We start from the raw sequence: 14226 nt of genomic DNA on the forward strand, positions 1-14226 counted from the left end.
GTAAAGCTGATCAATCACAGTCATAGAGAAAGTTCTGCTGCCCTACCCTGAGAAGTGATTTAGGGACCTGAGACCAATTCCAAACCCTCCTTCCCCTGCCTCAGAAAGATCCATGTCTCCCAAGGGTTTGGGCTTGGGTAAGTGGATACTGTCCTTCCAGCTCTAGACCACACACTAGAAAGCCTTCCAGGCACTATTCTCTACATGTTCCCCCTTCTCACAAGCTAAAATCCCTTAGAACTCCCTACAACCTGACAACCTCACCACTACTAAAAGCACTCTAGTCCCAGTGACTTGGTTAGTCATTCCCCCGGGGCCTTTTATAGGATGTGACCTCCCCCTAATGATCAGCCCCTTCCATCTTCATAGTCTCTCTTCCCTCGGCTTCCATGCTCCTCCTCCTTGGTCTCCTTTGATTCACATTCCATCTCTTGCTGTCTCCACATCACCAAAGACTCTATATCCTCAAATCCTCTTTTTGCTATTTTCTTTCCTTTGACAACTTCATACCCAGAGCTTTATCACCTCTATGCAAATAACTCCTCTTTTTCTTCCTTGTGCTCTAGTCCTCCCAGTCCAACTACCTGCTAAATATCTCTCCTTGAATATCCAGCTAGACCCTCAAACTTTTTGTGTCTAAAACAACCCTTGTTCTGTCCCAAACCTGCCTCTGCCAACTTTCCTATTTCCTATAATAAGACCAGCACTGTCATAATCCCAGACTTGTAACCTCAGTAGTCAGGTGGCCCAATGGCCCAACCTGGGGCCAGAAAGACATATTTCTGAGTTCAAATTTTACTTCAGGCAGCTACTATCTCAAGGAGAGATATTTAGTAGGTAGTTGGACTGGGAGGACTAGAGCACAAGGAAGAAAAAGGGGAGTTATTTGCATAGGGGTGATAAATAAAGCTGTGGGTATGAAGTTGTCAAAGGAAAGAAAATAGCAAAAAGAGGATTTGAGGATATAGAGTCTTTGGTGATGCGGAGACAGCAAGAGATGGAATGTGAAACAAAGGAAACCAAGGAGTAACCCCTAGACCAGTCACTTAACTCCTTTGCCTCAGTTTCCTCATCTGTTAAAAAAATGAATTGGAAAAGAAAATGGCAAACTACTCCAGTATCTTTGCCAAGAAAACCTCAAATGGGGTAACAAAGAATCAGGCAAGCCTGAAAATGACTGAACTCCTTCCTTAGAAGGAGTAAATGAGTAAGAAGAGTACCCCTCTGCACCTCTAACCTTTTGAAAGCTTTCTGTCCATTTAAGGAGGTAAGCTTTTCCCTAACTCCCCAGTAAAAGTGATCACGTTCCCTTTTTCAGTTTTTTTTTTTTTAAACATTTTGATTGAATCCTCTTTTTCCTAATCACATTTTGCCTTGTATTTGTGTCAGAGCTGTTCTTCTCGCCAGGCAGATTGTAAAATCCCTGAGTGCCCGGAGCCCTCGTTTTTCAGCTTCTTAGGCTAGTACCCTGCCACGGTGCTTGGGTGTCATTTAGTGATCCTGAATTGAACATTTGTACTGGTTAAAAATGAACATCAAGGTCAAGGAAGTTCCAGAAGATTAGCTTGAAGGTCATAAATAGGAGAAGGCTCTACTTTACTGGGCTAGTACAATAGAGAGTAGGCCTCTCCCATCCAAAATCTTTCCAGTCTCAGCCCCAAGGTTACTCAGAATGCACACAACTATAGGCTCTTTGAGGGGCGGATCTTTTTAAGGCTGAGTCCCGGACCTTCGGAAACTCTGCATTTACCTGCCTAAACCTACTCCCCTCTTATCCACTTCCCTACTCCTACCTGAACCCCACCCACTCCATTCATAATCCCCTTTGCTCCACCCACCTTTCTGCTTACCCCATCTTTCTCCTAAGCACCTCTGGCCACGCCCCACTTTGTTAGCCAATGCTTTCCGAGGTCAGCTGGTGCTGCCGTCAGGAGGAGGGACAGGCTGCCTCACTTCTACCCAGCCAGGCTTGTTTACTATGGCTGACGATCTCGAGCAGCAGTGAGTTAATTTCCCTGTCTGTCTCTCTTTCTTTTTTCTCTCTGTGGTCATAAATTTAGGACCCTTTGATGCAGAGGACTGGTTTTCGATATTCCCTACCTTCTTTTTTCAGTTTTGCTCCAGGGGGAGGGATGAAGGTTCTTGCCCTAGCTAAGAGAAGGAAGGAATGCAGGGGTAGTAAGGACAGAGAGGCTTTGCAGAAAAGTTATGTTTCTGACATTAACCTGTATTTCCTTCTCTTCCTGCTTCCCATCCTGTTGTTGCTAAGATCCCTGCTGCTGAGGGGTTTGCTTTATGTTTTAATGCCTATAGTTTTCTGGAAGATGGGTGGATGTGATATATTGGTTGGGCTGGAGTTGGGAGGAAGAGCTGGGAAGCTTATTTTTCACTTGCCCTGGGAATGATCTCCAACATGCCTCTGGAACCCTAGTAGTGAAGGGTACTGGCGTCTTTCACTTGAATAGGTTAGAAAGCTTTGGAAGGAATGGAGTGTTTTTCTGTGCTACAAGGAGTCAGAAGCAGGGTATGAGGATCCATTTGGTTCTTACCCAAGTCAAATTCTGACTGCTTCATGTAAACGGGTAATAATTATCCTCACAATATAGCATCTTGGATTTAGAGTTCCAGTGGTTTCACTTCGTCTACAATCAAGTTTGGGGTCCCTGTTGTGTTGTTGCCAGAGCCTTCTCCCCTAAGATGAAGTACCAACTACTTTTTGAAGAATGACTCAGCAGCTAGCCATGCCTACCTTACATGGGTACAGAGCCTACCCTCTTTCTGGTACATGGGTATTGTTGCCTCCTTTTCACAACTTCTGAACTGGCATCTCCTAAAGCAAAGTGGCCTTTAAAAAAGAGAGAGAAAAAGAATTGCCTTCCTTCAACTCTGAGAAATCTCAGAGCCCAGCTTTCTAAGCTGAAAGCCTCTGTTGACTCAGTACTCCAGGGCTAAAAGCATTTAAGGCCCAGCTCTGCCACATATTAGCTGAACAAGTCAACTTAACTTCCTGGAGCCTCACTTTCCACACCTGTAAAACAGGGTGATAATAATTGCGCTCCTTACTGCACAGCATTGTTGTGAGAATGCCTCAAATGAGACAGTCTATGTAAAGCTATATACAAATGTCAACTAGTACAGTAGTATTTTTAAAATTATCTTCTCCTAACCCCATAATTTTACAGGTGAGGAAATAAAAACCCAAATAGGTTAAGCAGTGTACTTAAGATCTATACACAACATATTTAACCTCCCATCCCATCAGGAATCTTATATAAAATCACTAACAGTCTTGGCCACTTCTAATGACAGGGAAATCATAATGACAGGGAACTCAGCACATGCAAGGAAATTGTCAAGAGGGTGACCTCAACCCATTTCAATTTTTTTTTTTTTTTGGATGATCCAATTGTTAGAAGTAGAGGCAACTAAGTAGCATGGGCCTGGAGAGCAGAATTCGGATCTGGTCTGGACACTTATCTGTGACCCTGGGGTTAACCTCATTTACCTTTCAGTGTTGTTGTGAAGATCAAATGAAATAGTCTTTGTCAAATGTTTAGCATACAGTTCCTGACACATAGTGTCTGCTTAATAAAATGATCAGTAGTTATTTGATAACTTTTTAAACAGTTTTAAATTTAAATAGTATTTATTGAATACTGAATATTGTGTTCAAGGCATTAGGGATCAGACTATAAGCTAGTCCCTGGCCTCAAGGATTTCCCAGGGTGTAATTAAAAGACAACCTGTGTTCTCATCACGGGTCAGTCTTAAGTAACAAAAAAAAGACAGAAATGGTAGTCTAGGAGACATGGCATAAACTAAAAAATACATCATAGCCAGTAAGTGGTACAGATGGTGAGTGCCATAGGAGGAAAAGATCACTGTGGACAGGGATGTTTATACAGGAGGCCTCTCTAAGGAGATAGGAGCTAAGTGGAAGTAGTGTGGTCCTAGCTTCAAATCCTGCTTCCCATGCTTTTTACCCATGTAACCTGAGCAAGTCGCTAACCTCTTTGACCTTTTATTTCCTCATCTGTAAAATGAGAGGGTCAGAAGAGATGTATGATTCTAGGATCATCTGTGAAGGGTGTAGGAGAGGGAAGGTTGGAGTAAACTATTAGGAACAGAAGGAACTCATCACATGCAAGATACAGCTAGGAGTGTCATTTTGCTGGGCACGGGCTGGCCACGCAGAAGGTCACAGTACAGTGGTAGAAGACAAAGATTGTTGGGATCGGATTATGAACTCAGTTCCATAAACAAGGATCTGCAGATGGCACAAGCACAGAGTGTTTTAGAAACATTTGCTCTTTGGTTAACAGATTAGGGTTGTATAGAAGAGATGTTAAGGATTAAAAGACAACCTGAGTTGTAGTCCCAGGCCAGTCTCAGGTAGCCAAAAAAGCATAGAACTGGCAGGGTCAGAAGTTCTGAACCCAGAAGTGGGTTCATTCCTGGCTTCACTGCAATGTGACTTTAGGCAGATTATTTAACCTTTCTGAGCTTTTCTTCATCTGTAAAATGGAGGTGGTAATATTTGCATTATGGCCTTCATAAGGTTGTTGTGAGGATCAAGAGTACGCTATAGCATCTTGTAACCACCAGACACACCACATGTCAGCTATGCCACAGTAAAGGACAGCTCTCTTTGGGGTATTACCTCTCAAGGTGCTTAAATTTCAGAGGTGGATAGAGGACCTCAAATCTAACTTGTATCTGAACAGTGATCTCTTCTATGACATCCCTGGCAAGTGGCCCTCTAACTTCCACTTGAGGACCACCCTCCCCCACCCCTGCCCCCAAGTGGTAGCTCACAAAACAACTTACTTCACCTGTGGAGAAGTCAGATTATTAAAATGTCTTCTACACACGGAATCAGAATCAACCTCTTTGCAACAGCCTTCTGTTAGACCTAGTTATTATACTCCCTGGAAACGAGGGGATGGAGAATAGAGCAATGATTTCACTAATAAAGGGAACTCTAGTGAGGAAACCCCCTCCAAATGCATGCAGGCACCTTCTCTGCCATTTATATAGTCTTGGAGAGTTTCCCAGAGAAATGAGTGGTTGAGTGTCTTGTGTAAAGTCACACAGCCATTATGATGTCCCTCCCTCTACCTATCCATCAGGTTTTCTCTCAGTTCAAATATTCTTCCTTCTCCTAGAATCATAGAATGTTATCATTCATAAATAAAAATCTAGACCCGTAGAGTTGAAATGATGTGTCCAACATTACACTACAAATTGGGAGTAGAATCCAGGGCTTATGACTATTAGTCCATGCTGTTTCTCCCACACTTGATAGCTTTATAAGAACTATGATTTTTATCAATTGAGTGTCTGCTCCACTGTTACAGATTGCAACCACTCTGTAATGCCTTAGTTAATGAGTTGTGAAGAAAGGAAGGTCTTCATCTGATGGCTTACGGTGATGAATATTTCCGTATTTTGCTAGGCTATTTCTCAAATCACAGACAACACAAGGTCATCTCCACGTCACAACAAGCATCAGAAGATTATCTTCGTGCTACTATCCTGAGTCTATATGTTGCCCACTATATTGCCTTAAAAGATGGAGGCTAGACCAAATGACCTTTTGCAATCTTTCCTGGTGCTAGAATTCTGTGAAAGGTTCTCATCTTGGCAGATACTGATTAGGATAATAGCTCTACTACAGGGGGAAATCTCTGCTAGCAGCTGACATTGAGAAAAGGGAAGTCTCTTTTACCTACCTGGAATTCTTCCCTCTAGGCCAGCATTCTAGAAAGCATAAAAAAACACAGGAGGGAGAAGGAATGGCTCTCCTGCACATTTAGGGGAAATAAGGTTGATTATTTCACTCGTCTCCATTGCACCCATAAGAAATAGAGGCTTATCCTCCTCAGTTTTATAATTTGGAAACTGAGGCACAGGGGGTAGTGACTTGCCTGCACCCAGTGAGCCAGACCCAGTTCTCCCAACTCCTACCCTCTGCTCCTCTCCATTCCCCACTGCTTTGTTCAGGGTTGAACTACCCCCAAAAGGAAATTGAACATCTGCTGGTAACCTCTGGGGGGGGTCATATTTTTAGGAGCAGAAAGGGAAAGAGAAAGCCAGGCCTGCTACTCTGAAAAAGCTGGCAGACCTCATGGTAATTTAGCCTGCTTAGTGAAGGTCATCCTCAAGGATCACGAAAAAAAAGTGTCTGGTCGTTTCTTGGTCTCTTTGAATATAGGTGAGTGACATTCTCTGCATGTAAATAGGTAATATTAGTAGTGTGTGTTGTTGTAAATAGCCACTAACCCAAGGAGGAGAACAGTTTTAATAGTTACATAGAAAAGAGTGCTGGTTGTGAGGATTTGGCACAAATGAGCGGGGAGGGCAGGCAGGGAAACAACCTTTGTTGCCTGATAAATGTTGTGTGGTTATCAACAAGGCTGAGTGAATCCATGTTCCCCTTCTAATATGATCACTGTGTATCTATGTCTCTCCCCAATCCCAGGCCTCAAGGCTGGCTGAGTAGCTGGCTACCTACTTGGTGTCCCACTTCGATGTCTCAGCTGAAGAATGTGGAAGCTAGGATCCTACAATGTAAGTAGGCGAGATCAGCTTGTTCTGTCTCTGACTTTCCCCAAGAAGGGTGTGTGGCAGGCCCATGGGCTAGATTCACTGGGCAAGTCAGAGGATAGGGGAGGTAGCTGAGGAAGGGATGGATCCTTAGGATGATGGTTCTTCAACTTTCACTCCTTTTTTCTTTAACCCTTCAATAAATATACAGGCTCATGAACAGCCTCAAAGGGGCAGCCCTCCGTGCCTACTCATTTTATTCAATTCTTTTTTTTTGTTGTTTTTCCATAAAATTGTTGTCATAAAGTGTCTACCCAATACACTTGAGGCTTTCTTCTGGTTCCTTTAGCATTCACTGGTTACCAGTCCATCCCTCTCACTAAATTACTGGCCCACTTCTACTATATTACTGACCCACTTCCTTTTTTGATCATAAACATTTTTGATTATTTTTTTTTAATGCCAGGGCCAGAGTTCCTCTTCCAGACATAACACATCCCACTTTAACTCCTCCAACACATTCACTGGCACACATATGATTATTTATCATCTTTTTTTTATATTTTACCCTATCACATACCAGCACTTATCTGGTTAGCACAGCTGTTTTGACCTGCCAGAGACGTGCTCCCATGGCCAGTGTCACATGGAGGAGAGTTAACCCCATTAACTACATATAGACACATTCCGCAGCTTCTAACACCTTGGCTCTTTTCTGTGCCTGTGAATCACAACTCCTCATTTGCCAGATGTCATCTCCCAAGGCTATCCTAAGTATAACTTCCATGCATGTCCTTTATTACCCTAAGCAAGCCATATAATTATCAGTCCATCAATAAAAAATTTTTAAGTACCTGCTAAGTGCTGGGGATACAAAAAGAGACAAAAGACAGTCCCTGACCTTAAGATCACAATGTAATGTTATAACTCCCTGGCCTCAACCTAAAGGTCAGGCTGTTCCCACTCACCAACCCCACCACCCCAACCCCTATCCTTTGCTTCACCTCTTATAAAGCAAGTCCACTTTCCAGACATGCATTCTTCAAAATAAATGCATGACAAAAATCTACTCCTTCATTGCTAGGCTGTGTTCCAGAATTAGTAAGCAAAACCCCCATAGTTTTTAGGGGAGCCCAGAATCTCATACATCAGGGCTTAAGCGAACATGGGCACAGAAGTCAAATTTCTACTTCACAGCTAGTGGAGAAGCTACCCTGAACTGTCTTAGACTACATTTTAAGCCAGCCATGCAGATTGGCACTGGCCAAAGGGCCAGCCCAAAGGAAACCCAGCAGTCAGTTTTGAGGAGGAATTGAAATAAAGAGCCTCTTCTTGTGTACTTTCTTGGTACTAGGACAAGCTAAGAAATAGGGTTTGGGACAGGAGGAAACATTTCAGTTTATAATGGGGACAAGAAACTGTTGAATTTTTCTGTTTAGAGACACAAGGAAGCATAGAAAAGAATACCAAGAAGTAACTAGTGTCAAAGGTTCAGTATTGAAGGTGGTTAAGAGTCTGTGGTGAAAGTCTAGCCAATGCTGTAAGATCATTGATAGAAAGACTATTCATTTTTCATGGATTCCCACTCTCCTTAGGTCTCCAGAATAAGTTCTTGGCCCGCTATGTGTCCCTCCCAAATCATAACAAGATCTGGACCGTTACAGTGAGCCCAGAGTTGGAGGACCGCACGCCCTTGGTGATGGTGCATGGCTTTGGGGGTGGCGTGGGTCTCTGGATCTTAAACATGGATTCTCTGAGTACTCGACGTACAGTGCACACCTTCGACCTGCTGGGCTTTGGGAGAAGCTCAAGGCCAATATTTCCCCGTGATGCCCAGGGTGCTGAGGATGAATTTGTGGCCTCTATAGAAACCTGGAGGGAGACCATGGGTATCCCCAACATGATTCTCCTGGGGCACAGCTTAGGAGGATTCCTCGCCACATCTTACTCTATCAAGTATCCTGAAAGGTAAGGGATTAGTCTCCTTCTTAACTCCCTACCCTCAAGGCCCTTACATTCTGTAAGGGGAGACATGTAAGTAGATATAACATGTATTCAAAAAAACACAAAGCTGTTTTGTTTTTGTCTTTTTTGGTAGGAATGAGGGAAAGCCTTGTATAGGAGGTGGGATTTAAGCTGAGCTTTGGAGGAATCAAGGAATTGAGAGGAAGAGGTTAAGGGAATAGGTTTGTGGAATAAGACTCAGCCTGTACAAAGGCAGAAAGGTAGAGACAGGAGAGGAAGTGCAGTGTTTGAGAAAAAACAAGTAGTCTAGTTTGTTTGAACTGTAGGGTCAATTTGAACTTTCCAGTCACAACCATGATGCTAGTCCATCAGTTCTTCTTCCTTGTGAGAAGACTAAAGGCTTGTCATACCTCTGAGCTATTAATCTTCATCATTTTCTCTGTCTTAATATAGAGTCAAACACCTTATCCTGGTGGACCCATGGGGTTTCCCCCTTCGACCTACTGACCCCAGTGAAATCCGAACACCCCCAACCTGGGTCAAGGCTGTTGTCTCTGTCCTGGGGCGTTCCAATCCTTTAGCTGTCTTAAGGGTGGCTGGACCCTGGGGTAAGTAACTTATGAAAGAAAAGATCAACATCTTCCTAAATGCAACCCATCCCATTCTGGAAGCCGCATGCCACCACACTTTATTTATTCTTGAGAAGTAGAGAAGTAAACCTGGTCATTCAGTAGCATCATCATCTTTCACTGTTGAGCTAAATCTGATATCTCTTATCTGAGGTTTCAGAGTCCTATGGCCTCTGTCTTCAGGGGAGATGCTTTCATCTGCAAGGAACAGAATTAGTTGTATACCCAAGGGGATGCCTGGATTTCTAATAGGATGATAGACTTCCTATAGGAAGTGACATCAGAGGCCATCTAATCCAATCCTCTCATTTTACAAATGAGTGAACTGAGTTCCAGAGAAGTTAAATGACTTACCCCAGGTCACACAAGGAGTTACAACAGAGCCAGGATTTGAGCCTACAAAGTTTGGGGGTAGCTGTAGTGTTTTCTGCACTCTTACCAAGTTGCCATTCACCTTCCAACAACTCTTCTCCACTCCTCGGTATCTTTTCACTTTGAAGAAATAAAAATTAAATTATCCTCCATGTTAATGGATAAACAAACAAGCTGTGTCTTCCAAATTTCTCTAGAGCTGGACACTAACTAGACCCATTATTTCATTGGTGTAGGGAAAGCCCAGATACAGAAACTCCCTCCCTACATGCAGTTTCTCAACAATTTAGTCTTCTCTAAGAGTTGCCTACACGTGTCAAATGCCTCCCATGGGTTACATGTGACCCACAGCACTTCTGGGTGTAGTGTGAATCAGATTAAAATTCATTGGGAAATACTTACCAAAATAAACAAAAATACAATAAAATAGGTAATATTACATTTGAAAAACTAAGTCAGTATGTAGCTTTCAGGGATCCCTATGTGGTTCCTGTACCTATTTGAGCTTGACACCACTGATCCAGAGCACTGAGAAGTTAATCATCTTGCTTGCTCAGGGCACACTGGCAGGACTTGAACCCAGATCTTCCTGGCCCACAGGCCAGCTCTCTATCCACTAAACTAAGTTACCTCTAGAAGGAACGAAGCAGGATCCCATTAAAAGATAGCTGAAAGAAGAGCTCAAGCATCTGAAAGCCAGGAGCCAAGAAACGAAAAAAGACAGAAGGAAAAGAACGTACAGATAAAAGCTGAGTCCTTCTGGTGATCTTAAGCATCCCTAAAGTGTGGTGGATGATTCATAATAACTGGGGAAATAATCCAAGCTATACAATGTATTAGCAAAACAAGCATAATAAATGGGTCAATGGACTTCCCAGTCAGTCCAAAGACCCTGAATACAGAGTAAGACAGAATTTTAGGTATTAAAAACAATTACTCAGATAAGACCAACTAATTAAAATAAAACAACAGAATACGAAATTAGATAATCCAGTTTCTAATTGGAGGAAAAATTAGGAACTTTCCATTTTGAAAGAGGGAGAGCTAACAGATACGATTCCCTGAAATCAGAAAAAGAATGTCCCATGCCCCACACCGCCCCCACCAACTGTCTGAATTCAATCAAAGGAACATGGAAACAATAACTGATTGACCAGTATGGGACCAGTTTTTAGGTAAAATATATAGATTGTACAATTGTGAGAATCTTTGCATCAATCTTTGGATCTGACCAGGTCTCTAGTCAGCATGATCTAGGTCAGGGGTGAGAATCTACTACCCGGAAGCCATATGTAGCCCTTTGACTGAATCGAAACTTCACAGAACAAATCTGCTAATAAAAGGAATTGTTCTGTAAAACTTGGACTCAGTCAAAAGGCCATCCCCAAGGTTCCCTACCCCTGACCTCTAGGTCTTTAGTTAAGGGTCTCTGAGCAACAGAGATGGTCTAGCCTCCCAGCTATGCAGGACTAGGTTCAAACAGTGCAATAGAGTTTTCTTACAATTTCCATAACTGAATAAAAAGGGAACTGAGCTAGATCCAGAATTGAGTCACAAGATGTAGTCAGTGTGGTTCACTTAATTCCCATAGAGGCAAGCTCATTTCCTTCCTTTCCCAGCCACCACACCTCTGCTAGCCCTTCTGTGTTTGGCCATGGGTATAAATAAGCGTGAGGCATACTCTAGCAAAGATGGTATGTTGACTAATTTGGAAGACTAGAGGTGAAGGGTCATTAAGCTGCTTTTGATCACCTCTTATTTTCATTTGAAGAGGGGAGAAGAAACAGTAGGATCACAGAATCATAGGAGGGAGGGAGAAAGAGAGAAAGAATAAAATAGGGCAAGAGGAGAGACTGACAAGTTGACTGTTGGATCTAATTTTTGCATTTTAGCATTTGGGGAATCCAATAGTTTTTGTCCTCAGAATAAAGGAGAGTAAAAGCAGCATAATCTTCTAAATAACATCACTGGACCTGAGAGGACATCCCCAACTTAACTTTTGTCCATATGGCAGATTGGAAAGACCACTGAATTTGGTGGTTTGGTGTCAAACCTCCCATTTGTAGGACGTCCCTAAACAAGACAAGCTTTCAGGACTCTAGACCAACAGTTTTCAAAATGTGGTCCAGGAACCTCTGGGAATCCCTGGGGCCACTTCAGGTGGTCTGAAAAGTCAAAAGTCTTTTTATAATATTGCTAAGATGCTTTAACTTCTAATATAAAAAATATGAAGCTCGTTGGAGGTCCTCAGTAACTTTGTAGAAATGTTCAGGAACTGTTATTTCTCTAGGCAACTCTCTTAAGACCTTAAGTTATAAAATAACCACTTGTAGAGGGAGTTTCCCCATCTGAGATTTCCCTCTACCCCGAAAATCAGAGGTCTATTTTTCATCCCTAGAGAAACTAGAGAGACACTGCTTCTCCCTTTATCCATTATCAAGGAGGATGATTACTTTTTTTATTTCTTCTAAGTGAAAAAGGAGTTAAGAAGAGATGCTGAAAGTGGAGAGTCTGCTTACTGTGTGACCTTGAATATATCACATACCTTCTTTGGCTTTCAATTGTCTCATCTGTATAAAGGAGGGACTTGAACTAGGTAACCAGTTTTAGGATTAATTCTAATTTTGAAAGCCTGTGCTTTGTCAGAGATCCCAGGACTCAGTAGGATAGTCAAGTCACCTAATCCTGTGCCTTGCTTCAGACAAATAAAAAAATACTAAATCAAGTGTGTGGGAAACAGCCAAGGCAAAAGTTGATTGTGGGGAGAGAAGAGTAATATATTGTGTAATATTGAGAAACACTTTATTTCCAAGAATGGCATGTTTAGAGATTTAAAACTTTTGAAAAGAATAATGTCCTGGGAACCTTGCATTTTTGCTGAACACACTGTGGCTGCTCTAGTGATATCAAGGCAACCCCATGTACTTTGGCAGTCAGCTATTACACTTCTAATTAAGGGACATTTTCTGTGTAGCTCTCTTGTAAGTTTATGGTTGGATGCCAAAAATGAACAACTTGGAGGAACAGCACTGAGGAGATACATTGTGGCGTGAGGGAGAAGGGGGGCAGTAGGAGGAGCCCTGAGGCACCAAGACATGGGCTTCAGTCCCACCTCTGATGCTCACTCCCTTCGTGATTCTGGGCAAACCTCTTAAACTCTGTAGGTTCAATTTTCCCATATGTAAAATGGGGATAATATTTGTACCTACCTCACAAGATTGTTCTGAGGCTCAAATAAGATAATGTATAGAAGGCACCTTGAAAATCTTCTGCAAAAGTAAATCCGAGGGCACCTAAAAAAGTGTCTGGTTTGAAATCAGAGGACCTGGGTTTGAGTCCTGGCTTTGCCACTTGGTACCACTTCATATCCTTGGGCAAACAGTCTCATTTTTCTGCCTCCATTCAAGTCAATAAATATTTATTAAGAATCTACTGTTGCCAGGTACTGTGCCTCAGTTTTCCCATCTGTAAAATGAAAGAAAGGAGGAGGGAAAAAGGATTACATATTTACTGTGTGCCAGGCACTGTGCTGAGTGCCTTATAAATATTATCTCACTTGATCCTCACCACTGTGGGAGGTAGTTGCAAATATTATCCTCATTTTATAGTGAAGGAAACCGAATCAGACAATTTAAAGTGACTTGCCTAGGGTCACACGGGTAGGAAGTATCTCAGGTCAGATTTGCTTTATGGGAATGTGAGCCATCAGTAGTAGTGGTAGTGATATTATCGAAGCCATTCTTGAGAATGGCACTTGGAGCCATCATCTCATCACTTCATTCACATATCTTTTTTTTTCCATATTCTTCATACCTCTTCATAATCTGTTCAATAAATGTTCCTGCTTGTTTGCAATTTGTTGGTTAATAATTCCATATTTGTGTGGCATTTCAAAGTTTGCAAATTACTTTCTTCACTACCTTGTGAGGTGTGTATTATCCTTATTCTTACAGATGTACAACAAGGTCAAGGATGATGCAACTAGTAATAGCAGAGCCTGGATTTGAATTCAGCCCTTCTTGACTCCAGACCACTTGTCCTTTCCATTACATGACACTGCCTCTGATAATAAACTGAGCCCAGTGTTTGTGGTATCTGTAATCCATTTCTGTGTTTGGTACTGAGCAGACTCTTTATTCCTTCTCCTCCCACCTAGGGCCTGGCCTGGTACAGCGATTCCGTCCTGATTTTAAGAAAAAATTTGCTGATTTCTTTGAGGATGACACAATATCAGAGTATATCTACCACTGTAATGCCCAGAATCCCAGGTGAGTCGACCCTTGGGAACAAAGCTGGGGGTGAGGGAAATGTAGAAACTGCAAAAAGTGTTAAGCTACAAGTCCCAAGCCCTAGCTTTGCCATATGTCTTGGGAAGTGCAGCCTGCCCCTCTATATTGGTTTTTTCAACTATAAAAAAAATTTCTTATTCCTTTCCCTCTCTTCTCAAAAAAAAGATATCATGAAGCCCTTTAGCAGTGTTCTTTAAAAGATTCCCAAGTAAAGGGCTGAGAGGAAAGAATGTCACAGGGACAGAGAAATTGTTTGTTCTGGGACACGTTTTTTTAAAGTAACTATACTAGGTTTCCTGCCTACCCAAAAGAAAGATTTAACCCTTTTTCTAATCCAGGCAGATAACTCAGCAGGCCAGAATTAGGTAGTACATCTAACTTACTTATCCTTAGAACATGCAGTCAGTGCCTTGTACTGAAGCTGG

The 14226-nt window shown here is 42.3% G+C and overlaps 1 protein-coding gene across 2 annotated transcripts in view; it reads left to right on the forward strand.

Annotated features, from left to right (window-relative positions):
- Positions 1-1868: 1868 nt before the first annotated feature.
- The window catches only part of ABHD4 (abhydrolase domain containing 4, N-acyl phospholipase B), a 17409-nt gene continuing 5051 nt past the window's right edge, over positions 1869-14226 (forward strand). Inside the window, exons 1-6 of one of the 2 annotated variants that reach the window (XM_069097794.1) lie at positions 1934-2001; positions 6071-6214; positions 6482-6570; positions 8142-8514; positions 8965-9119; positions 13669-13780. In XM_069097794.1, coding sequence (XP_068953895.1) covers positions 6531-6570; positions 8142-8514; positions 8965-9119; positions 13669-13780 — 680 coding nt within the window. In that variant the 5' untranslated portion in view covers positions 1934-2001; positions 6071-6214; positions 6482-6530. Of the gene's footprint in view, positions 2002-6070; positions 6215-6481; positions 6571-8141; positions 8515-8964; positions 9120-13668; positions 13781-14226 lie in introns of both variants that reach the window. The other variant, XM_069097795.1, reaches the window with a different exon arrangement.

The sequence above is a fragment of the Petaurus breviceps genome, unplaced genomic scaffold, assembly GCF_028583685.1.
Source record: "Petaurus breviceps papuanus isolate PSGF00001 unplaced genomic scaffold, PetGlider_PUasm1.0 37, whole genome shotgun sequence".
In the NCBI taxonomy this organism is placed as follows: domain Eukaryota; kingdom Metazoa; phylum Chordata; class Mammalia; order Diprotodontia; family Petauridae; genus Petaurus; species Petaurus breviceps.